Source organism: Fulmarus glacialis, unplaced genomic scaffold (genome assembly GCF_000690835.1).
Source record: "Fulmarus glacialis isolate BGI_N327 unplaced genomic scaffold, ASM69083v1 scaffold3270, whole genome shotgun sequence".
In the NCBI taxonomy this organism is placed as follows: Eukaryota; Metazoa; Chordata; class Aves; order Procellariiformes; family Procellariidae; genus Fulmarus; species Fulmarus glacialis.
The window spans coordinates 11,690-29,508 of NW_009186908.1; the positions used below are offsets into that span (position 1 = coordinate 11,690).

Sequence of the window (17,819 nt, forward strand, 5' to 3'; positions counted from 1 at the left end):
CTTAGCAAGTGATGGTGTTGCCAATTTTACTGACTTTTTTTATGCTTAAGGAACACAGAACGGATAATGGAATACATGACCCCAGTGTAACACACTGTTGTGGGGCGTTGGCTGCTTGGTGAAATGGCACTTGGGCCAAAACTGTTCCATGCCTGGAAAAGGACAGAAACTCTTCTCTTTAGCAAAGTCTGCAGAAAGCTAAATTTCACCTTGCCTTGCTTCTTGGTAGCGGAGGTCAGTGCTTGTAGTTTATCTGGTTGAGGTTCTTCTGGTTACAGCTTGGTGCAGGACAAGTGTCTCTGCTCTCTTTATAAATAGAAAGTTAGCGTCTTCACGCAGTTGGTCTGTCTGACAGCTGCGCCGCGGTTATTCGCCTTTGCACTGCACATCATGGAGTTTTCTTTCGCCAAACTTGACATAGTGAGGCCGCTGAAACAGTCCAGCAGATCCATCTGTGGGATAACAGACCAAACTGAGGCAGCTACCTGGAGCCATTTTCAGGTTTTTATTCATACTCTGATCTAAAAGATGCTCTGAGAATTGAGTCAGGGTGGTGGTGATGGTGGTGGAAGAGGTTTGAACAAGCCACCACCAAGATTGCCTTTCCAGGGTGAACCTGCTCTATCTTTCTGTGCAGTCAGCAGAGTGAATTCTCTCAAAGGGTAGGATCTCCTTGAAAGGCATTGTTTCCTATGGGAAACCATGACCTTTCCTCTTTGAATGGGGTTACACTAGGATGCTAAGTTTCTTGCTACTCGTACAGTATATCTGATAAGGTTGGTTTAACTTGCTTACAGGGATTAGGGAGTGGATTTCCCTCCAGGAGATTTCCCTTCTCAAAGTTGGGAGTGTGTGTGAATGCATGTAAACTTGTGAGCAATGGACTGCCTCGTGGGGTATTTATTTTATATGCATGTGTTTATGTTACATAATGTAAATTGTGGAAGAGTAGGGTTTGGGATAGCTACAAGGCCTCTTTATCAGAAACCTTAAAAAGACCATGTTTGCTCTACTTTCTTGACGCCAGCATAATTTTAGAGATGTAGAGGTTGTATATTTGAAGCAGAGTAGAAGGTGCCTCGTTGTGCTGGCATCGTACTCCAGACAGCACACCGTGTTCCTTCCTGATCTGAGCCCTCCGGGAGGAGGAGAGGTCCGTGATGTTACCCATGTTGTCTTTGTATTCTCCCCACCTGTGAAATTGTCTGAAATAAGGTTTTATCTATATGCAAATATGTACTGGCTTAGTACACATCTTCCCTTTCTGCAGAATATCTACATCCTCCTTTTGAGTGGATGTTATATTGGTTTACGGGTGACTTATATTGCTGGAAGTCAGGGGTTTATTCTGTGTATTTTGAATATTTTTTTTTCCCCCCGTTGCCCTTAACCACTTTTTCTTAGTTCTTGGAGCATGGGGCTTAGAAGTTCTTTACTATTTTTGTAGCTTTATACTATTGCCCTTTTGCTGTTCTCCCCCCAATGCCTCTTTAATTGACTAATACTGACATGATTTAAACTGAGGCCTAGTCTGGTTTGGCTGAATTGGTTTAAAATAGTACTTTGTGCTAAACCAGAACAAATACGCAGATACACGAATCCTATGTGTCCTATTCCATCCATACTGTCTGCTGGTTTAACTTGCTTCTTGCTAGGGTTTTGCAAATTTCCTCCTCTAACATGGTTTATATTTCTTCCCTTCAAAATACAGTTTTGTTAGCAAGTAGCAGCTCCTGTGTACCTGTTTTGTTCAATGCTGGAAGAATCTCTCCTGATGCTGATCTAACTTACTGTCAGAGCCAGATATGCTACAAAGTAGAAAGTGGTATTTGCTTAAAAGCATCATATTCATAAACTAGGCTTTGTAGTAGTTTTCTGTTAGTTTTCTACTCTGTGCATCTAAGGAAGTGGGCTTGTATTTCTTTGATAACATTTGATGATAGCTGTACGAACTGAAAGTCACAAGACCAAATCTCGGGCAGATAGAAAGAAGCATCGCTTCTGTGGCAGCTAAGCATCTGACCCGAATCTATTGCTGTGTACAATTTTTTTGGAAAATGTTGTAAATCTAACCTTTGTTCTGTAGGTATACAAACTTATTCTCTATTTTCTGTGTACACCATAATGGAACCCGATGCCAAATAAGTCAGGCTGATATCAAAAGACCTTGTTTACACTCTGTTTCTGTCAGGATAAGTATTCAGTGTATCACAGTTTAAAAGTATTTTTTGAGTCTTGTAGAAACATTAACTTCTGAAATGTTGTGTGGAATGGATGGTTATGGAATTGAGTGTTGCTGAAGTAACCACATTTAAAAAAAATAAGGTAATTTTAGGTTAAATCTGCAGATAGTAATAAGCTGGCTTGGATAATTAATTTGGATTTAGAGTTGCCTAATTTCTCTTGGCATTTGCAAATCCCAAACTGACTTGTGGAATGTTCTTGATTGAAAAAGATTTTATTGAAAACATGTGTGACTGTTTTTGAGGGAAACAATATTTGAAGAACAAAGTAGCATCTGTATATAAATGGAGGTAGACAAGAAAACTTACTGTAAACATAGCTAATGTCACTTTGCATGGCATCATTTGTTAGCATGTGTTCTGTTTTAGAACAAAACAGGCTACGGAGGAAGTAAATTCTGTTCTGTAAAAAGATTGTTAGCTGTTCTAAATGATATTTTAAATTCATAACACTGGCAAAGCTTGAGTATAAATCTATGTTTTTCAGATGAAAATCAGAATTATTAATTAGGAGTAGACCTCAAATTCATGGAACTTCTATTAACTTTTCAGAGTAAAATGAAATACTGGCAAGAGTATCTATTTCTTATCCTTTGTCTAAGTATGTCTTTATGTTAGAAGATTGTATTCAGTAGAATTGCCAGGATTTCTGAGATGAAACTGATTCAGAAATGAGGAATGAAGAATGTTACTGAATTGGTCTCATGTTAAAAGATGTATTTCCATCGATGTAAAAACGTGTGTCACTACAAAAATGTCTAACTGTGGTAATGGAAAATATTAATAACACTTTCTTCATGGTGATATGCAGTTTGGAAATTATTTTTAGTTATCTCTGTGTTCGGTGAGACGAAACTATTTTTTTGATTCATTGCAGGACCAGTTTGACAACTTAGAAAAACACACGCAGTGGGGTATTGATGTTCTGGAAAAATACATCAAGTTTGTGAAAGAAAGAACAGAGATCGAACTCAGCTATGCAAAGCAGCTTAGGTAAGTTGATAATGTAAAGTTCTGGACTTTGAGTTGCATCTGTTCAGAGCCTGTAATCATTTGTAAGTTTACTGTTTCAGTAGTGGTAATTTGTTTGGTTTATAATAATGGCTTTTAGGGAATAGCTTTAATTTAGAGAATGAAAAGCTAAAGTTAATTTAAGATACTGTTTTGTAATCTCTGCTAAAAATCACACACTTTGGAAAAAGAACGGTTATTTAGGTGACTGAGTAGCATACAAGGGCTTACTCATGATTTATGCATGATTAATGGCTCAGGCTTTGAGGATAGCATTGTAATGTTTTCCATGAAATTAGGACTGCTGTGCATAAATGCTGAAGGGTTTAAGAATTCAGCAGAATAATGATCACTTGTTGCAAGGCAAAGTTTAGGCTCTTTATGAACATGTGTTGGAGAAACTGCAGGTCAGAAGGTCAATCTCAGCCCTTGGAAATTTCGTCTATGTAGTTAGCCAGGTTGCAGCCTGAGATTTGAATTTTGACAGTTTTATAATCTTGCCACTGTTCTTGAGATGTCTCCTGAACAGAGCAGAGATCCTGTGAATTTATTTCAAGTAGCTAAATTACTGGAAATTCCTGCTATGTACGTTCTACATGTCTAGTTCGACCATCAGGTTGTAGGTAAAGAGACGAGCGTATGTGAACCAGACCCAGAAAATATATTCCTTCAGGTCAGATCCAGTGTAAATGGCAAAGGGGGAAGGGAGGGGCTGCTAAGAACCCTCCCACGATGAGTAGCTCTTACCCAGCTTTTCTCAGTAGAGTAGAAAAAATGAGAGGTGTACAGGGGTTGGAAGGGAGTACAACACAGACAGTCCTGCTGCAGCAGAGAGAGGCTGTGGTGCAATATTGTTGGCAGCCACTAGTGTCCAGGGTGATAAACTGGAGGTGGTGGAGCTAACTGGGGAGGGAGTGCAGGTCTAATCCTTCCTAACCCTTCCAGTAAATCCATACCTGTTTTTGCATGACTATAATACACAATAGAACGCCTTCCATCTTCTCAGTATTTCTCAGAGATTGATATCTGAGGTTCTAGTTGATCTGTGTGTATCTAAAGCACAATGTATGTTTAAAAAAAAAAAAAAAATTACCCAGAATTTTTGATGCTTGTGATAGAATGGATTTGAGATGCACAATGGCCTGTTATTTACAAAGAGCTGGTAGTTGATAAAACCATGCCTTCATGGTTATGTGCTTTCTCAGGGGAATGCCACAAGGATTCCCCAGGGTTTCTGCTATAGACAAGCAGGAAATAGAAAATGAATTGTGCCGGAACAAATTGCTCACATCCTATGGAGATGAGAAGAGATTGAATTACAGAGGCAAAATGAGCTGGAAGAAAGAGTATGACTGGACTGGGAAACCCCAGCAGAGTATCTGTGTGAGCAGGCCTGTCTTAGGAAGAGTCACACACTAGACTCCGTGAATTTCTTAGGATGACAAATTTCAGATGTAAAGAGCGTAATTGTGGAAATAAACACAAAACCAAAATGTTTAAGGACAGTGGGAGATAGCTTTACCTGTGACTATCTAGAGAGTCTGAACTCATGAGTTTTATTTCTTATTCTGTCCTAGACTTCCAAAACAAACTTGGTCAATTTGTTTCTTCTCTCTGTATTTTAATTCCCCATGCGTAGCTGCATTTGTCTACCCCACCCACGGGTATGACTTGAGGACAAATACATCCATCCCTGAGGAGCTCTTAAACACAATGCTGTTTGGAGTCATCTAAGAAGTTAGAGGTATAAAAGAAAAAAAAAAAAGTAGACTTGTCAATGTTGAGATAAAACAGTGCTGGACATAAAAAAAAAAAAAACAAACCAAACCAATCATGCATCTGCTTTTAATGTCTCCTCAAGCCTGTGCAAACCTTTCTTGTATCACATCCATTTGGTGTAAAAGGGCTGCAGCGTATCACTGCATGTCATAACATGTAGACATACTATTAAAAAGGGACAAGTTAACACAAGATACTCCTGTGGATTTTACTCAAAGTTTTATTTACAGTGTGAGTAAAGCTGCTGAACTTTATTTTCTTTTGGGAAACTTGTGTTTTCTGCTTGTTCTCTAAACTCCCTAGCTAGCTATTCTTCCTGTCTGACTATCTGCATCTCAGCCTGGTCATCTGTTGAATTGTCTTCTAATTAAAAATGTTTCTTTCCTTCCTCTTTATAATTCTGCAGATTTATATATGAAATATTTTGTTTTAAAAGTGTTAAGTTAGCTCTACATATTTTCAGGATGCATCAAATTTATCTGGTGAAACCAGTGGAAGAAACTCCCCAATGTCACATACCTTCTACATTGTGCCTGCACTATTCAAGTCCTGCTTGTACTGTTTACAGTCAGTCCTGGTTTGAGAGTCCAGTTCAGATTTGACATGATTGTTTTCTTTATAATTGTTGAGTCATTAAACTAGGCTGGGAAGGAAGGGATGCAGAAACTATGGTAGTGTGTTCACTTGTTCCTGTGTTTTGTTTTGAACTTCCCTTGGATGTGACATGCTGGACGCTATGCTCCGAGTGCTGAAGTGGTGTTCCGTTGTCCTCCTTCCCTAGTTACTACTTACCCTACAGCACACACACTTTGAGCATCAAAAAGTGTGTCAAAAGCCTTGCCTAATGTGATGATGGATAGGTAGCCTTGAGGAAGACACATTGGGGAAAAAAATGCTTAAGATATCATGATAATCCGAGAATCAGGAACCTGTGATGGATGATAAATGTGAGAAAAAGAGCAAGATGTCAAAGAAGTGGAAATAAGGGAGCAGAGAAACACGCTGGAAAGGCAGAAATAAATGATGCAGTGTGAAAGACAAATAGAAACATGAATTGGAGACAGGCTAGCACAGAATCTTTCTAGAATTGCTATTTTACTGCTGACCTTGTTCTTATGTGTCAGTTCCCTCTTTAATCAGTGTTCGCTCTGAAGATGTCATTGCTTCATGAGCTTGAACCTGGGAAGTGCTGGTGTTCTGGTCATGACACTGCATGACTGCATGCTGAACTTCAATGTGTGAGAGTCATTGATTCTTACTGGATTCAGTATCACTTCTGGGGTTTTTGTGTGTATCCTGGTTTAAATCCCTACGTATGTTTTTGATTTAAAAAAGAGGGGAAAAAAATTGAAAAACTCAAATATATAGACTCTGTTTCTTGTGTTTTATAAAGTACGTAGAAGATAATAAAATGTTTAACCCAGATGCTAATCCTTGTTACATGCTTTCAGAATTTTTTTTTCTGTGAAAGCATCCTGTCTGGATTTTTTTGCCCTGGCTCTGTAGCATTTCTTACACCTTTAAAGGTTCACAAGAAGACAGTAGCTCTGTATGTCAGAATTAATTGGGCAGCATGTCAGTGCAGGGACACGTGCGTTTTGAGTGTGTGTGAAAATGCCTTTTTAGTGTATTCTTCTGTGCATGTTTTCTTGTGGTTTTTCCTTTCCTCTGTAAGCAGGTGTGTGGAAGGAGGCATTCCCATGGCATACGAAGAGTATTGTAAGACTTACTGTAATCATGCGGAACAGTTTGCAGAATTCTTGCCATGCTGGTATTCTTTGGTTGAAGCTGCTGTACACAGAACTAGAGAAAAGTTCATTGTTTCAGAGCATCCTCTTTTCAGAGAAGGCAGAGACTGGAAAGGAGATGCTCATTTGGATCCCTTCCAGTAGGGATACTTAAATTTTGAGAAACACATGTTTGTCTATGCAAATCTGCCAGACTACTACTCTGTTTGGGCAGATGCTTCTTAATTCCATAAGGAGAACAAAAGGAATAAGATATGTGAGACAAGAGGCCCTGCTGTCTCCCAGTTAGCAGTAAAACCAGCATGCACCAGGGAGCGGGTTACATCTCTGAAAAAGCAGTTTCTTTTCAACTGGATCTGTTCTGGGAGTCCTCCAAAGAGTTTGGCACAGATAGGTCGATGAAATTTGGTACTCCTTTGGACAATGATTCCATGAATACCACTTGTGTGTTATTCTTAATCGCTGAAACAACCTTCTAAAGCTAAAACAAATGGCTTCCATTTCACGGTAGGGTAACAGAGGCTGCAGGAAGGCATATAGTAACAGGGCTGAGTTTAGAATAGAGGAGATCCCAGTACTGTAGCACTGAAAAGGTTTTAAAATTGCTGAGTAAGATTTGTCAGCTCTCTAGTTTGCATTGCTTAAAAGATGTGTGGTGTTGTATTGTGCTACAGTGCAATATGCATCGTAATGTTGAGCTTTAAGTATCAGCAAGGTGTGTTCAGTGTCAGGTGGACAGCACATATTCATTAAGCCCTTGATGCCCTGCTGGCTAGGGGCTTGTAGTCAGTGCTTTCAGGACAATGAAAGCTATATACTAGCTGTCAAATGTGCTGTTCAAATTTCTTATTCAAGATTACGATCACTTGAAGAGCGTATCAATATTTTAAAATTAAATCATTAGTTGGATGTGGGGTAATGAGAGATGCAAGCATCTGTGCTAATTGGGATAATCAAATTTCACATTTCTCGCAGAATCAGTTGATAATCATAAAATGATCCCCCTTTTATCACCTCAGTGCAGCTTCCCACAGCTTTATGAAGATTTTTCTCTTCCTTGGAAGCACCCTGTTAAAGGCAGGCAAATTTGCCTGGCCCTGAGTGTCATCTGCTGCAGCAAATCACACTTTAATGAGCTGGCTGACCTTTGGATGTGGAGTAGCACCTTCTGCTGGGTGGAGTTTGTGAAGCATGTCTGTGTGTCTAAGGACTGGTATTTTTACTGTAAAAGGGTTTCTCCTTAGATTAGGTGAAGGAGACTTGTGCATCAGCAGAATCAGAACTCAGGTGTATTGACTTCATGACCTTAATTTATGAACTTCTTAGGTTCAGGATCTGCTACTTTATTGCAGTTACAGTGACTGAAGCACTGTGCAGCCCATTCTTTGAGTGCTACTATAATGCAATGAAAGCCTAATTGCAGTCATACTTCTGAAAAGGTGTCTAGTCACTGCAAATAAAAGCTGAAGCCCCACAGAATATGTGTGCATGCAAAGATTATCCAGTTAATTTAAAGGACGTTTTAAATTTAATTTTATATATATGTATTCTTAATTTTAGGAATCTTTCGAAGAAATACCAACCCAAAAAGAACTCCAAAGAAGAGGAGGAATACAGGTATGTTCATGATCCACTGCTGGGTGAGCATGCATTGATGGAGGAAGGGGAAAAGGTTGGGTTACCAACTAGGATTTGGCTTGTAAACCAAAGATTTTAAAGTCAAGTGAAGGAGTATAGAAATCATACATGCAGAAGCAGGCTGATATGGTAGATACTAAGGAGTAGATTTTCAAAGTTTGGATTTGGTCTGTAACTACTCAATTCCCTTTATATGTTTGGGGGTTTTTGGTTTTGGTTTTTTTTTTTTTTTCATGTACCTTAAAAACTTTAAGCCAGGCTGTATGATCCTGGCTCTTTGAAGTGAATGACCAAACTCTTAACTACTTTCAGCAGCGACAGAAACAGTTGTTAATTTTAGCATGAAACTTGAGCAGTTTGCGTAAGTATTAAATTACTCAAATGGACTAACAGCACAGATTAGTAACTTACTAAAGGGATAATGTTATAACGCCACAGAGAAACCAGTGGCTCTTGAAGAGTAAGGTGGAGGATGTAGTTTGTACTCCCAGTATCCTGGGATGGATCGATGCATGACTTGCTGCTGTTGAAGTATGTTGCGTGGCCTCAGCTGTGTGCTGTTGATTCACGTATTCAGACTATTATCTCCCTGGTGGCAGGGGACTAATGTAGTGCTTGCAGATAGTGACTGCAGCTCCTTCACTGAGTGACACTGCGGACATGGATACAAGTGATGATAGAACATTCCTGCCCTTGATGAGATTACAGATATTTTTTAAAGAGAACTTTCTAGAGGAGGAGCTTTCTAACAGACAAGCTATGAGCCAGAGCGAGAACCTTTTTCCTTAGAGCGCTCTGACTCTGAAGTTTCTCAACGTCAGTGTTTTGTAATGCTTTGAACGAAGCATTGCAGAGTCTGACCCTGCAGCCTTGTATTGCAGGAGGCTGCTCTGCCTCTGGAGAGCCCAACAGCAGACTCAAACCCTTGACCTTGAAATTTGAAACATTTCAAATGAGTTTGCATATGGGTTCAACTGAATGGTTGTATTAATTTACATTTTTGGGTCAGACACCCAGGCTGCTTATACAGCTACTGTAGTGGCTCCTATTAATAGAGATAACAGCCTTTTCATTTTGTTTTTAATTTATTTTTAGTAACATTGTTTGGGCATCATTTATGCCATTGTTTCCTGAGATATTGATATTTACACACAGAAGCTTATGTTACCAGCACATCAGCTGTTTTGGTCTGTACCTGGGATTAGGAATAAATCTGCCTTTGGGTAGCTATACCATAAATGGGTATTTTGAGTTTACTACAACCTTTTTTGACACATCTTTCATTGCTGGAAAAGGATATTGAAGTTAAACGATTCACCTGATGTGGCACAGAAGATCCTGTGTATCCTTTGCCCTTTTAAATAGAGTGTTCACCTCAGTATAGTTTCCTCGTGTCTCTAAACAATATCTGGGGATCTGTCATGCAACCTTTGGGTGCCTCGGACACTGCTTTGAGACAGCCTGTCTAAAAATGATTTGTTTTCAAGCTTACTGTCAGTCTGTAGTTCTGTGGCTTTGATGCCTTGTCTTTCACAACTCGGATTTCTCTTGAGGCACCACAGCTTGACTGTGAATATGGCTGCTTGTACTGGACTATATTTTTAGTCTCTTTTTTTAGTTTCTTTTTTGTGTTTTTTTTCTCTGATGCCTTTTTCATCCCTACTTGTACCACTTCCCTCTGTTCCCTCTAAATCTCTCCTTCTTTGCTTTGCTTTTTCACCTTTAGGTGATGTTATCAGTGCAGACTGCTACCATTTAATATCAATAGTTTTTCTAGTATGTACAAGTGCAGTGCTTCAAAGCTGCTGTTTTCCAGCTGACCAGCACAGCCAGCTGGGGTATTTAAATGCAGCTCTGTTAGCTCTGTGCTGAATATGCTAGTGACATAATCTGCTGGTTTAGATTGTGTGCACAGATGTTCGTTTCTTTGTTTTAATAATACATGGAATGTTGTATAGGAGATTATTGTATATAAAAAATAAACCTTGCGATGGAAGTTACTAAAAAATACGGGTTGACAATGAACATCTGGTTAGTAAACTCGCTACCTTTTTGAAAACTTTATAAAACTATAGCTGATTTAAATCCAATTTAAACCATGAAAAGTTTTCTTTTCTGTACTATGCTAGCCAAAAAGTTGGTTGTTTAGACAGGATTTTGCTGGGTAGAGTACACTAATAACTCTCTGCACTGAATTGTAGGACTTGAAAGAGTATAACTAGAAATGTTTGGTGAATAGAGATTAGAATAGTGAAGTCTCAGAGCTGTGCTGATAAAAAACCTGGCACTCTAAAACTGTGATATTTTAAGAGCCAATGTCAAACTGTCTAAATCGAGATTAATTTATCAGACAACTGTCAGTGTGTGGGATAGGCTTCCTTTTGAGAATTCCTTCAAGTGAATCTGTGCTAATCCGTATTCAGTCTAATGTAGCAATACTAAATGCTGAAGAAGGATACAACCTCCCTTTGCAGTGTGTCTTCCTGAAAAGAAAGGGACTAAAAGCAGAATGCGTTTTTGTCCTCTGCAGGTACACATCAACTAGAGCCTTCCTAGCCACTTTAAATGAAATGAATGACTATGCCGGACAGCATGAGGTCATTTCAGAGAACATGACCTCTCTTATCACTGGAGAGTTAACACGCTATGTGCAGGAGCTGAAACAGGAGAGGAAATCGGTAATGGATAATTTTTTATTATTCACAATTAATTGCTATTTAAGACAGATAATTAGTGGTAAGGGAGTTCAATGTTAAGCAAAATTTATTTGTAATTAATAAACATGAGCTTTGCTAATGAACCAAGCACTAAAAAAGTGGGTTACGTGCCCTGGCCAAGTCACTGAACCATTTGAATCAAATGTTATAAAATCAGACAGCAATGCCTTCAGGAGAATTCCTGCTAAATAAGGTCAGAGACCCATCTGTGCTTAAGGCTTTGTTAGCCAAAAGCTTGCTTAGGGAAGAGTCCAGCAGCACTGGGTAAAGCCTGAAATAAACAGAGAAACTGTATTACTGAGACTGATTGAGAGAATTATTAGGATCTTGGTTCACATTGGACCACATTTCAGCCAGATGTGGTCAACAGAACTTTCTAAAAAATTATTCTAATGAGAAATATGGGGTCTGTCTTGTTTTGTGATGGTGGGGAATCTGGTTTTCAACCTGTTATCCTTCAGGACTGGTAGAATTGGGAGCTTTATGTTAGTACTCTCTTTTAGTTAGTAGTTTAGGAACCTATGTGCCTGCTACAGTAAATGTTCAAAGCTGATTAATTTGCATGTCACCAGCTCTGAAAGGCATATAGTTGAACCCTTTTATCCCTGGCATGAGTGGGCATAAAATAATGATTCTAAGCATTACTGTTACAAATACTTATAACACAGGTATAAAGACTAAGTAAAATGCAACAAGGCAGGGGAGCATCAGGGCACTATATTTCATTTCCAGACTGTTGGTCCATTATGGAGAGTGCAACGGTACTCTTGCTCAGTCTAGCAAAACTTAGGCATTTATAAATAGTCCCACTAAACATTAAGCAACTGTTGAAGTGCTGTGCAGGATCAGAGTCCTGGAAATTACCATCTTTTTTCAAGTGTAGTATTAGGATGGTAAATCTGTCAACAGGCATACCTTTAATTTGCAGAATGGTGTGTAATCTTTCAGGGACATAATATTTTGGCAGCAACATGGAAGGATGTGATGAGAATGTCTTCTCAGCCACTTTTATGACCTTTTATTCACATGGACTCTGTAAATAAGCAAAGCAAAAAAAGCATTATAGTATGGCATTTTTCTGTCACTTCTAATGTTTTTACCTAATTTTTCAATTATATGGGCGTATAAGGTGATTGGAATATCTATTAGACATTTTAAGTATGATGAAAGAGGACTTGCTGTCTTTCTTGTAAAGAATGAGAAGTAACTGTATTGCTTTTTTGTTTTGTTTGTAGAGTTTTGTAGTAAGTGGCTCATGAGTAATGGGTGAGTGACAGGAAAATTATTTTAATGTTGGTCGAGTGATAACAGCATGGGAACAGCAAAAAAACAACTGACAGTGTATTTACCTGCTGTTGCTGACAATTCTTAGCCTTTAGCAGAAAACAGTTGTCAGTCATGGTTGGTTGTTTTGTTCTTGTAACATGAATATAAACTATATGAATTACTTGTCTGAGTCCTGTAGATTTCTCATTTATGAGCAAATGGTTTTGAAAACGAGACTGCTTCAGGCATTTTTCATACATAGCTTCTCTCACTTCATACTGTAAAACACAAATGCATCAATCATGCTGGGATCTGCAGGAGGGGAAGGTGGTGGTTGTGTAAATATCACAGACGACTGATGCTTTGGCAAAACCTTTTATGATACGAATTGATGAATGGCTTGGTATTTCCAGAAATTTTGCTACCAGAGTTCTCATGCTCGCTGCTTGATACATCATCAGCTGTTATGCTACAAGTTCATAGAATCATAGAACTGTTTAGGTTGGAAAAGACCCTTAAGATCATTGAGTCCAACCATTAACCTAACACAACCAAGTCCACCGAGTTGCTATAAGCTGTAAGAAAAGATCACTTCTGGGGCTAGAGCCACACGTAGGAATTGGGAGACCCACATTCTTGTCCACAGTGTCTTGTATCATCTGGATTAAGTCATTCAGGTGTCCAAATACCTGTAAAATGGTACAAATTTCCAGTGATTTCAGTATGACTGAGACAAATCAGCACCCTTGCTCTTTTTGTTGTAATTTCCCACGTGGAAGATGGAAATGATGCACAGAGGTGTCATAAGAATAAATGTGTGAAAGATGGGCTCGGGTACAGCAGAAAGTAGTCAGGCAAATATATCGGACAAGAGCTTCTGTTTCCAAAGGAAACCCCTTTGATATGCAATAGGAATTGTGCATTTAATAGAGTCATGGGGCATAAGGGTGGTTGTCCTGGGGTTAAACCACAACAGTGGTGATCTTTAAACACTGCATGCCTGCATTACTCTGTTTTCATGCTCATTTAGCTCTATTGATTAAAGTGGAATTACACCAGCAGATGATTGGGGTCACACAATAATAAATCACACTTGTTTTTCCTTGACAAGTACAAGCCCGTGGCCTGTAAGCAGAGCAGAACCTGATAGTATATAAAACCTTACATTGGTTTTATGCTGGATAAAATTCATTTGGCATGCAATTTTTACATATGTTGGATTTGTTTGACTACTGTGAAAGGTGTATTTGATGGCTGCCTATGTCATGTTTTTCTATACAAGATAGTTGCTAATGGTGAAAATAAGGGAAGAAGCAGCTAATCAAAAACAGGCAGGACAGTCTGGAGGTTGGACAAGTGGGATGATTTGCAAATTCACAGTGGTTTGGCGCTGTTCAAAAGACAGATACTTCCTCTTTCCTCTGGCCTGGTTTGGCGAGTTCTGGGTTACCTTTATGTTCTTACAGATCACGTGCTTTGTTGCATGATGGTTTTTGATCATCAGAAAATGGTAGGAAAAAATAGGCAAAGACTCTTTTTGTGAAACTTGAATATCTTTAGCAACAAAGGTCAATCAGTGCATTAAACTTTATCGTATTGCACATTCCTCTTCCATAGGACAGTTGTCGTTGATGTTATCACTGTACCAGATGAATTATTTTGCTCTCACAGTCACTGAAGTTAGGCATACACCCAGCCTGCTTTTCACACACGTGTGTGTGTGTGTGAGAGGGAGTTGCGCTGTTTCAGTTCTTCCCAGCTGTCTAGTGAAGTGAAACTCTTTGTAGTACAGTTCCTCACTTCAACTTCTTCTTGTATTCTCTTGATCTTAGTGTGTCCATGCTCTCATGTGAGTAATTCTCATCTTCAGCCAGGATCTTGCTAGCTGCTGCAAAGCTGAAATTTCAGTTCTATTCTATGCATGAAGGTCATGTCCCATCCACCTTCCTTTTGAGGTTATTGAGGCCAGATGCGTACGACTGAATTCCTCTTCACTGTACGAAGGCCTCCATACCAAGCCACACAAATGAGTTGGGGATCTCCTCTCAGTGCTTCTGCAGTCATTCTTTGTGCCACCCCAATTTCACCAAAACCTTACTTTGGGGTAGCTGTGGAAGGTGTCAAGTTTGAGCTTGGGGCCCTGCAGTATTACAAAATTGGGTCTTAATCTTGCTTGTCTGTGACAAAAGAAAAGGAGATGATCCCAGTAGTGTCAAGAGGGGTGTTTGGACTTTACTTCATGAGCATTAACAGGTAATACAGTTCCTTTGTGCCACCCCAATTTCACCAAAACCTTACTTTGGGGTAGCTGTGGAAGGTGTCAAGTTTGAGCTTGGGGCCCTGCAGTATTACAAAATTGGGTCTTAATCTTGCTTGTCTGTGACAAAAGAAAAGGAGATGATCCCAGTAGTGTCAAGAGGGGTGTTTGGACTTTACTTCATGAGCATTAACAGGTAATACAGTTCCAGGTTGGAAATGTACTCAAGAGTTCTACTCCCACCCGTTGTGACTGCTGCTCGTTGTGATAGTAGCTCCTAAGCAGACCAGTTATTCTCCATATGAGAGAAAGATCACCAGCATTTTGATTGCTTAGGTGAAGGAATCTGCTTCTCCGCATTGCTGCGCCTGCCAAGTTACTCAGCATGCTTTGTTCTATTTTAAAAAAAAAAAAAAAAAGTCTAGACACTGGGGGCTTTTTGCTACCCTGTTTTTAGGTGACGCCTAAGAGGACTTCTGAGCAAACATGTAGCCAGTGTGGCACAAGCATTGAGAATTTCATTTTTTTCTTAAAACTTCACAGGATATAGTTTGGTTTAGGTATTCTCTCAACTATGGCTGAGGAAAACCCTCAATACTGTAGTTTGTCCAGATAGAAATTCACGAATTAATTCCTAGGACAATTCTATTTAGATCTGTGGTCACAAACTAGGTCTGACTCACGGTCTCTTCTGGCAGCAGCTGCTCTGTGTAGCTGTTGCTCATGTCAGCTTTGCTAAAAATGTATTTGGGAGTCGTGAACTATCCCTCTTATTACTGCTGCTGCTTTCACCTCTACCTCCACCTCCCCTTGAGGGTAGGCTGGCTCCATACAATCAAGCATGAAAGTCAGGTACAAGCCAAGAGCTTTGCTGCAGTCTGAACTGGTGCAGCACTGGGATTCTGTGGTTGGGAGAGAATTTACCTAATGTCAATACGTTCCATTCTGTGTCAGGATAGAAGGGGAGCGGGGAATGAATGCATCCTTATGGGTACCGTGAGGGCAAAAATGGTCTGGTTCTTTATGGTGGAGCGTGTGCGCCCTCCCTGTGTGTATTCATACAGGGGGTCTACATGTCAGAGAACTTTCTGTTTCTTGTAGACTCTCAGGTGTTGATGAAAAATAAATAATTGGAGGAATTCTGCCATGTTCATTCATTCTGAATAGTGCCCTGTTCTGCAAATAGTCCTGTGGTTTTCAACAGGATTTCTCACGGTGTAATGCACCATGCAAGCATGAAACAGGATGGCAGAATACGACCGTGTCAAGTGCACAATGGATTTTTCCGTGTTGCATTTTGGATGTGCCTCAAGGTGTCCGTGTGTTTGGAGCACAGCTGTGCTTTGTGCTGCAGAGGTACAAAGAGACATTGCTGCCTTCCAGAAACGACAAACTAATGGCAAAGCGGGTAGTAGGAAGAGGAAAAGAGAGACAGTGAAAGGAAGTGATTTGCCAAACTTCAAACTTCAGGTTGACGAGATTCAAGCTGAGCTTTCCCCAGCTCTTGTTCTGTGACTAACTACTTCCAGCTTACTGCCCCATGAATGGAGTTAGAAGTATTTAGTTTTAATGTAAGCATAAAGGTATAAAATTAAACATTAATAAATAGTTATGTTGCCAGGTAGAAGCTTTGCAGGAGCTATTTATGAACAGAAGGAAAACTCTGAGCATTTATGGGAGATTTTGTTGTGCTCGATAAATACACTGCACGACGATCCAACTCCACATATTCATCCTCTCTGTCTTACAGGATATTTCAGCTGTATTTCATTAAGTTAAGTTGTACCAATAGAGTGTTAAGTAGCTGTAAGAAATGAAAAAATGCAGAAAATTATGTAGGAAAGATCATAATAAATTCTGTATATTCTTATTGAGTGGTTTTTGGTTTTCCCCAAACTATGGCACAAATTTAATGAAACTGTGTTAAATACTCGTACGTATCATCTAATCATGCTGTGAAGGACTGTTCTGGGATGGAAAAAGCAAGTGCTTATTACAAAAGTTTCCAAAAACATTTTTGTGTGGAAAACTAATAATAATATGCCATCCAGCTGAAAGGTATAACGTGAACTTTGGATTTAGCAGGGTTAAAGTTGAGACCACTGGACTTAAATATTCTGCTCCACCCAGTTTTGAATGGGTACATTGAACTATGAAATAATAGTTCAAATAAATAAATTGGCTTCTGTTTACTACGTGAAGGATTCTGACTGGGAAACAAAATATGGTTACAAACAAATGTACTTACATTTTCTGTGAATTAGCCTGAATATTGCACTGCAGAGCACAGCCTGTTAGAGGGACGAGATGAGAGATGTCTTCTGTTGACAATAACATTTTCTGCTCCAGTGCATGACTCTGAAACACCTGAGGGCAAGAGAGGTTGAGCATCAGCCATGTATGTATTTTTCCCTTTGTGCTCTATCGAGACAACCGCAGAGATCGTCCTAAAATGAAAGAGCAACAAGAAAGCCATGCTAGTAGAGCATACCTTAACTGTGTGCGAATGCTGTTGATCCAAGGCCTGAGGTACATGATACATGTGGGTATATTTAGCTGCCGTTTTAGTTAATGTGCAATATTTTATATATCTGATGCAGGTCTTAATACTTGTGTGTGGGTATATGCATACCCACAGGTATATGTAAACAGCTGAAAGGTTGCAGCTATTTAAAGAAATAAGAAGTATTTCTTTGCCTGTTGAGGCATTAACTTGTACATCTTCTAGTTTTCTTTTCACTGCAAGAGTTGTACAGGACTGTTCAGACCGTTTCTATGGAGGGAGGAGACATTCTGTTGAGATGGCATCTCTTGGTTGTGGATCAGTGGAGGAAAAGCTTTGTGACGAGACTGGGAACTAGAAGAGGTAGAAGCTAGAGTGGCATGCTCCTTTATTCTCGTTGAAGGATTTAAAAAACACAAATGTCTTTTCTTCGTACCTCAGTTTTTAGTAGTAATGTTGGATCTCCCTTTGAAAAGCCCATAGGTTTGCTCTCCCAGAGCACTTTGGCATAGCTAGGCTTTTAAGGACATGATTAGCCCCCAAGGGTGGATGTGAGGGTACATGATCTCCAAACAACCTGTCATACCGGTTTGTGCTCACTGTGTGCAGGGCCTTCTGGCTTGCTGCCCTGAAGCCAGATGGTTCAGCCGGACCGCT

At 39.6% G+C, this 17,819-nt stretch overlaps 1 protein-coding gene across 1 annotated transcript in view; it reads left to right on the forward strand.

Moving 5' to 3' along the window:
* The first annotated feature begins 390 nt into the window (after positions 1-390).
* The window catches only part of FNBP1 (formin binding protein 1), a 69,667-nt gene continuing 52,238 nt past the window's right edge, over positions 391-17,819 (forward strand). Inside the window, exons 1-4 of the mRNA XM_009573037.1 lie at positions 391-501; positions 3,121-3,236; positions 8,342-8,398; positions 10,950-11,097. Coding sequence (XP_009571332.1) covers positions 391-501; positions 3,121-3,236; positions 8,342-8,398; positions 10,950-11,097 — 432 coding nt within the window. The remainder of the gene's footprint in view (positions 502-3,120; positions 3,237-8,341; positions 8,399-10,949; positions 11,098-17,819) is intronic.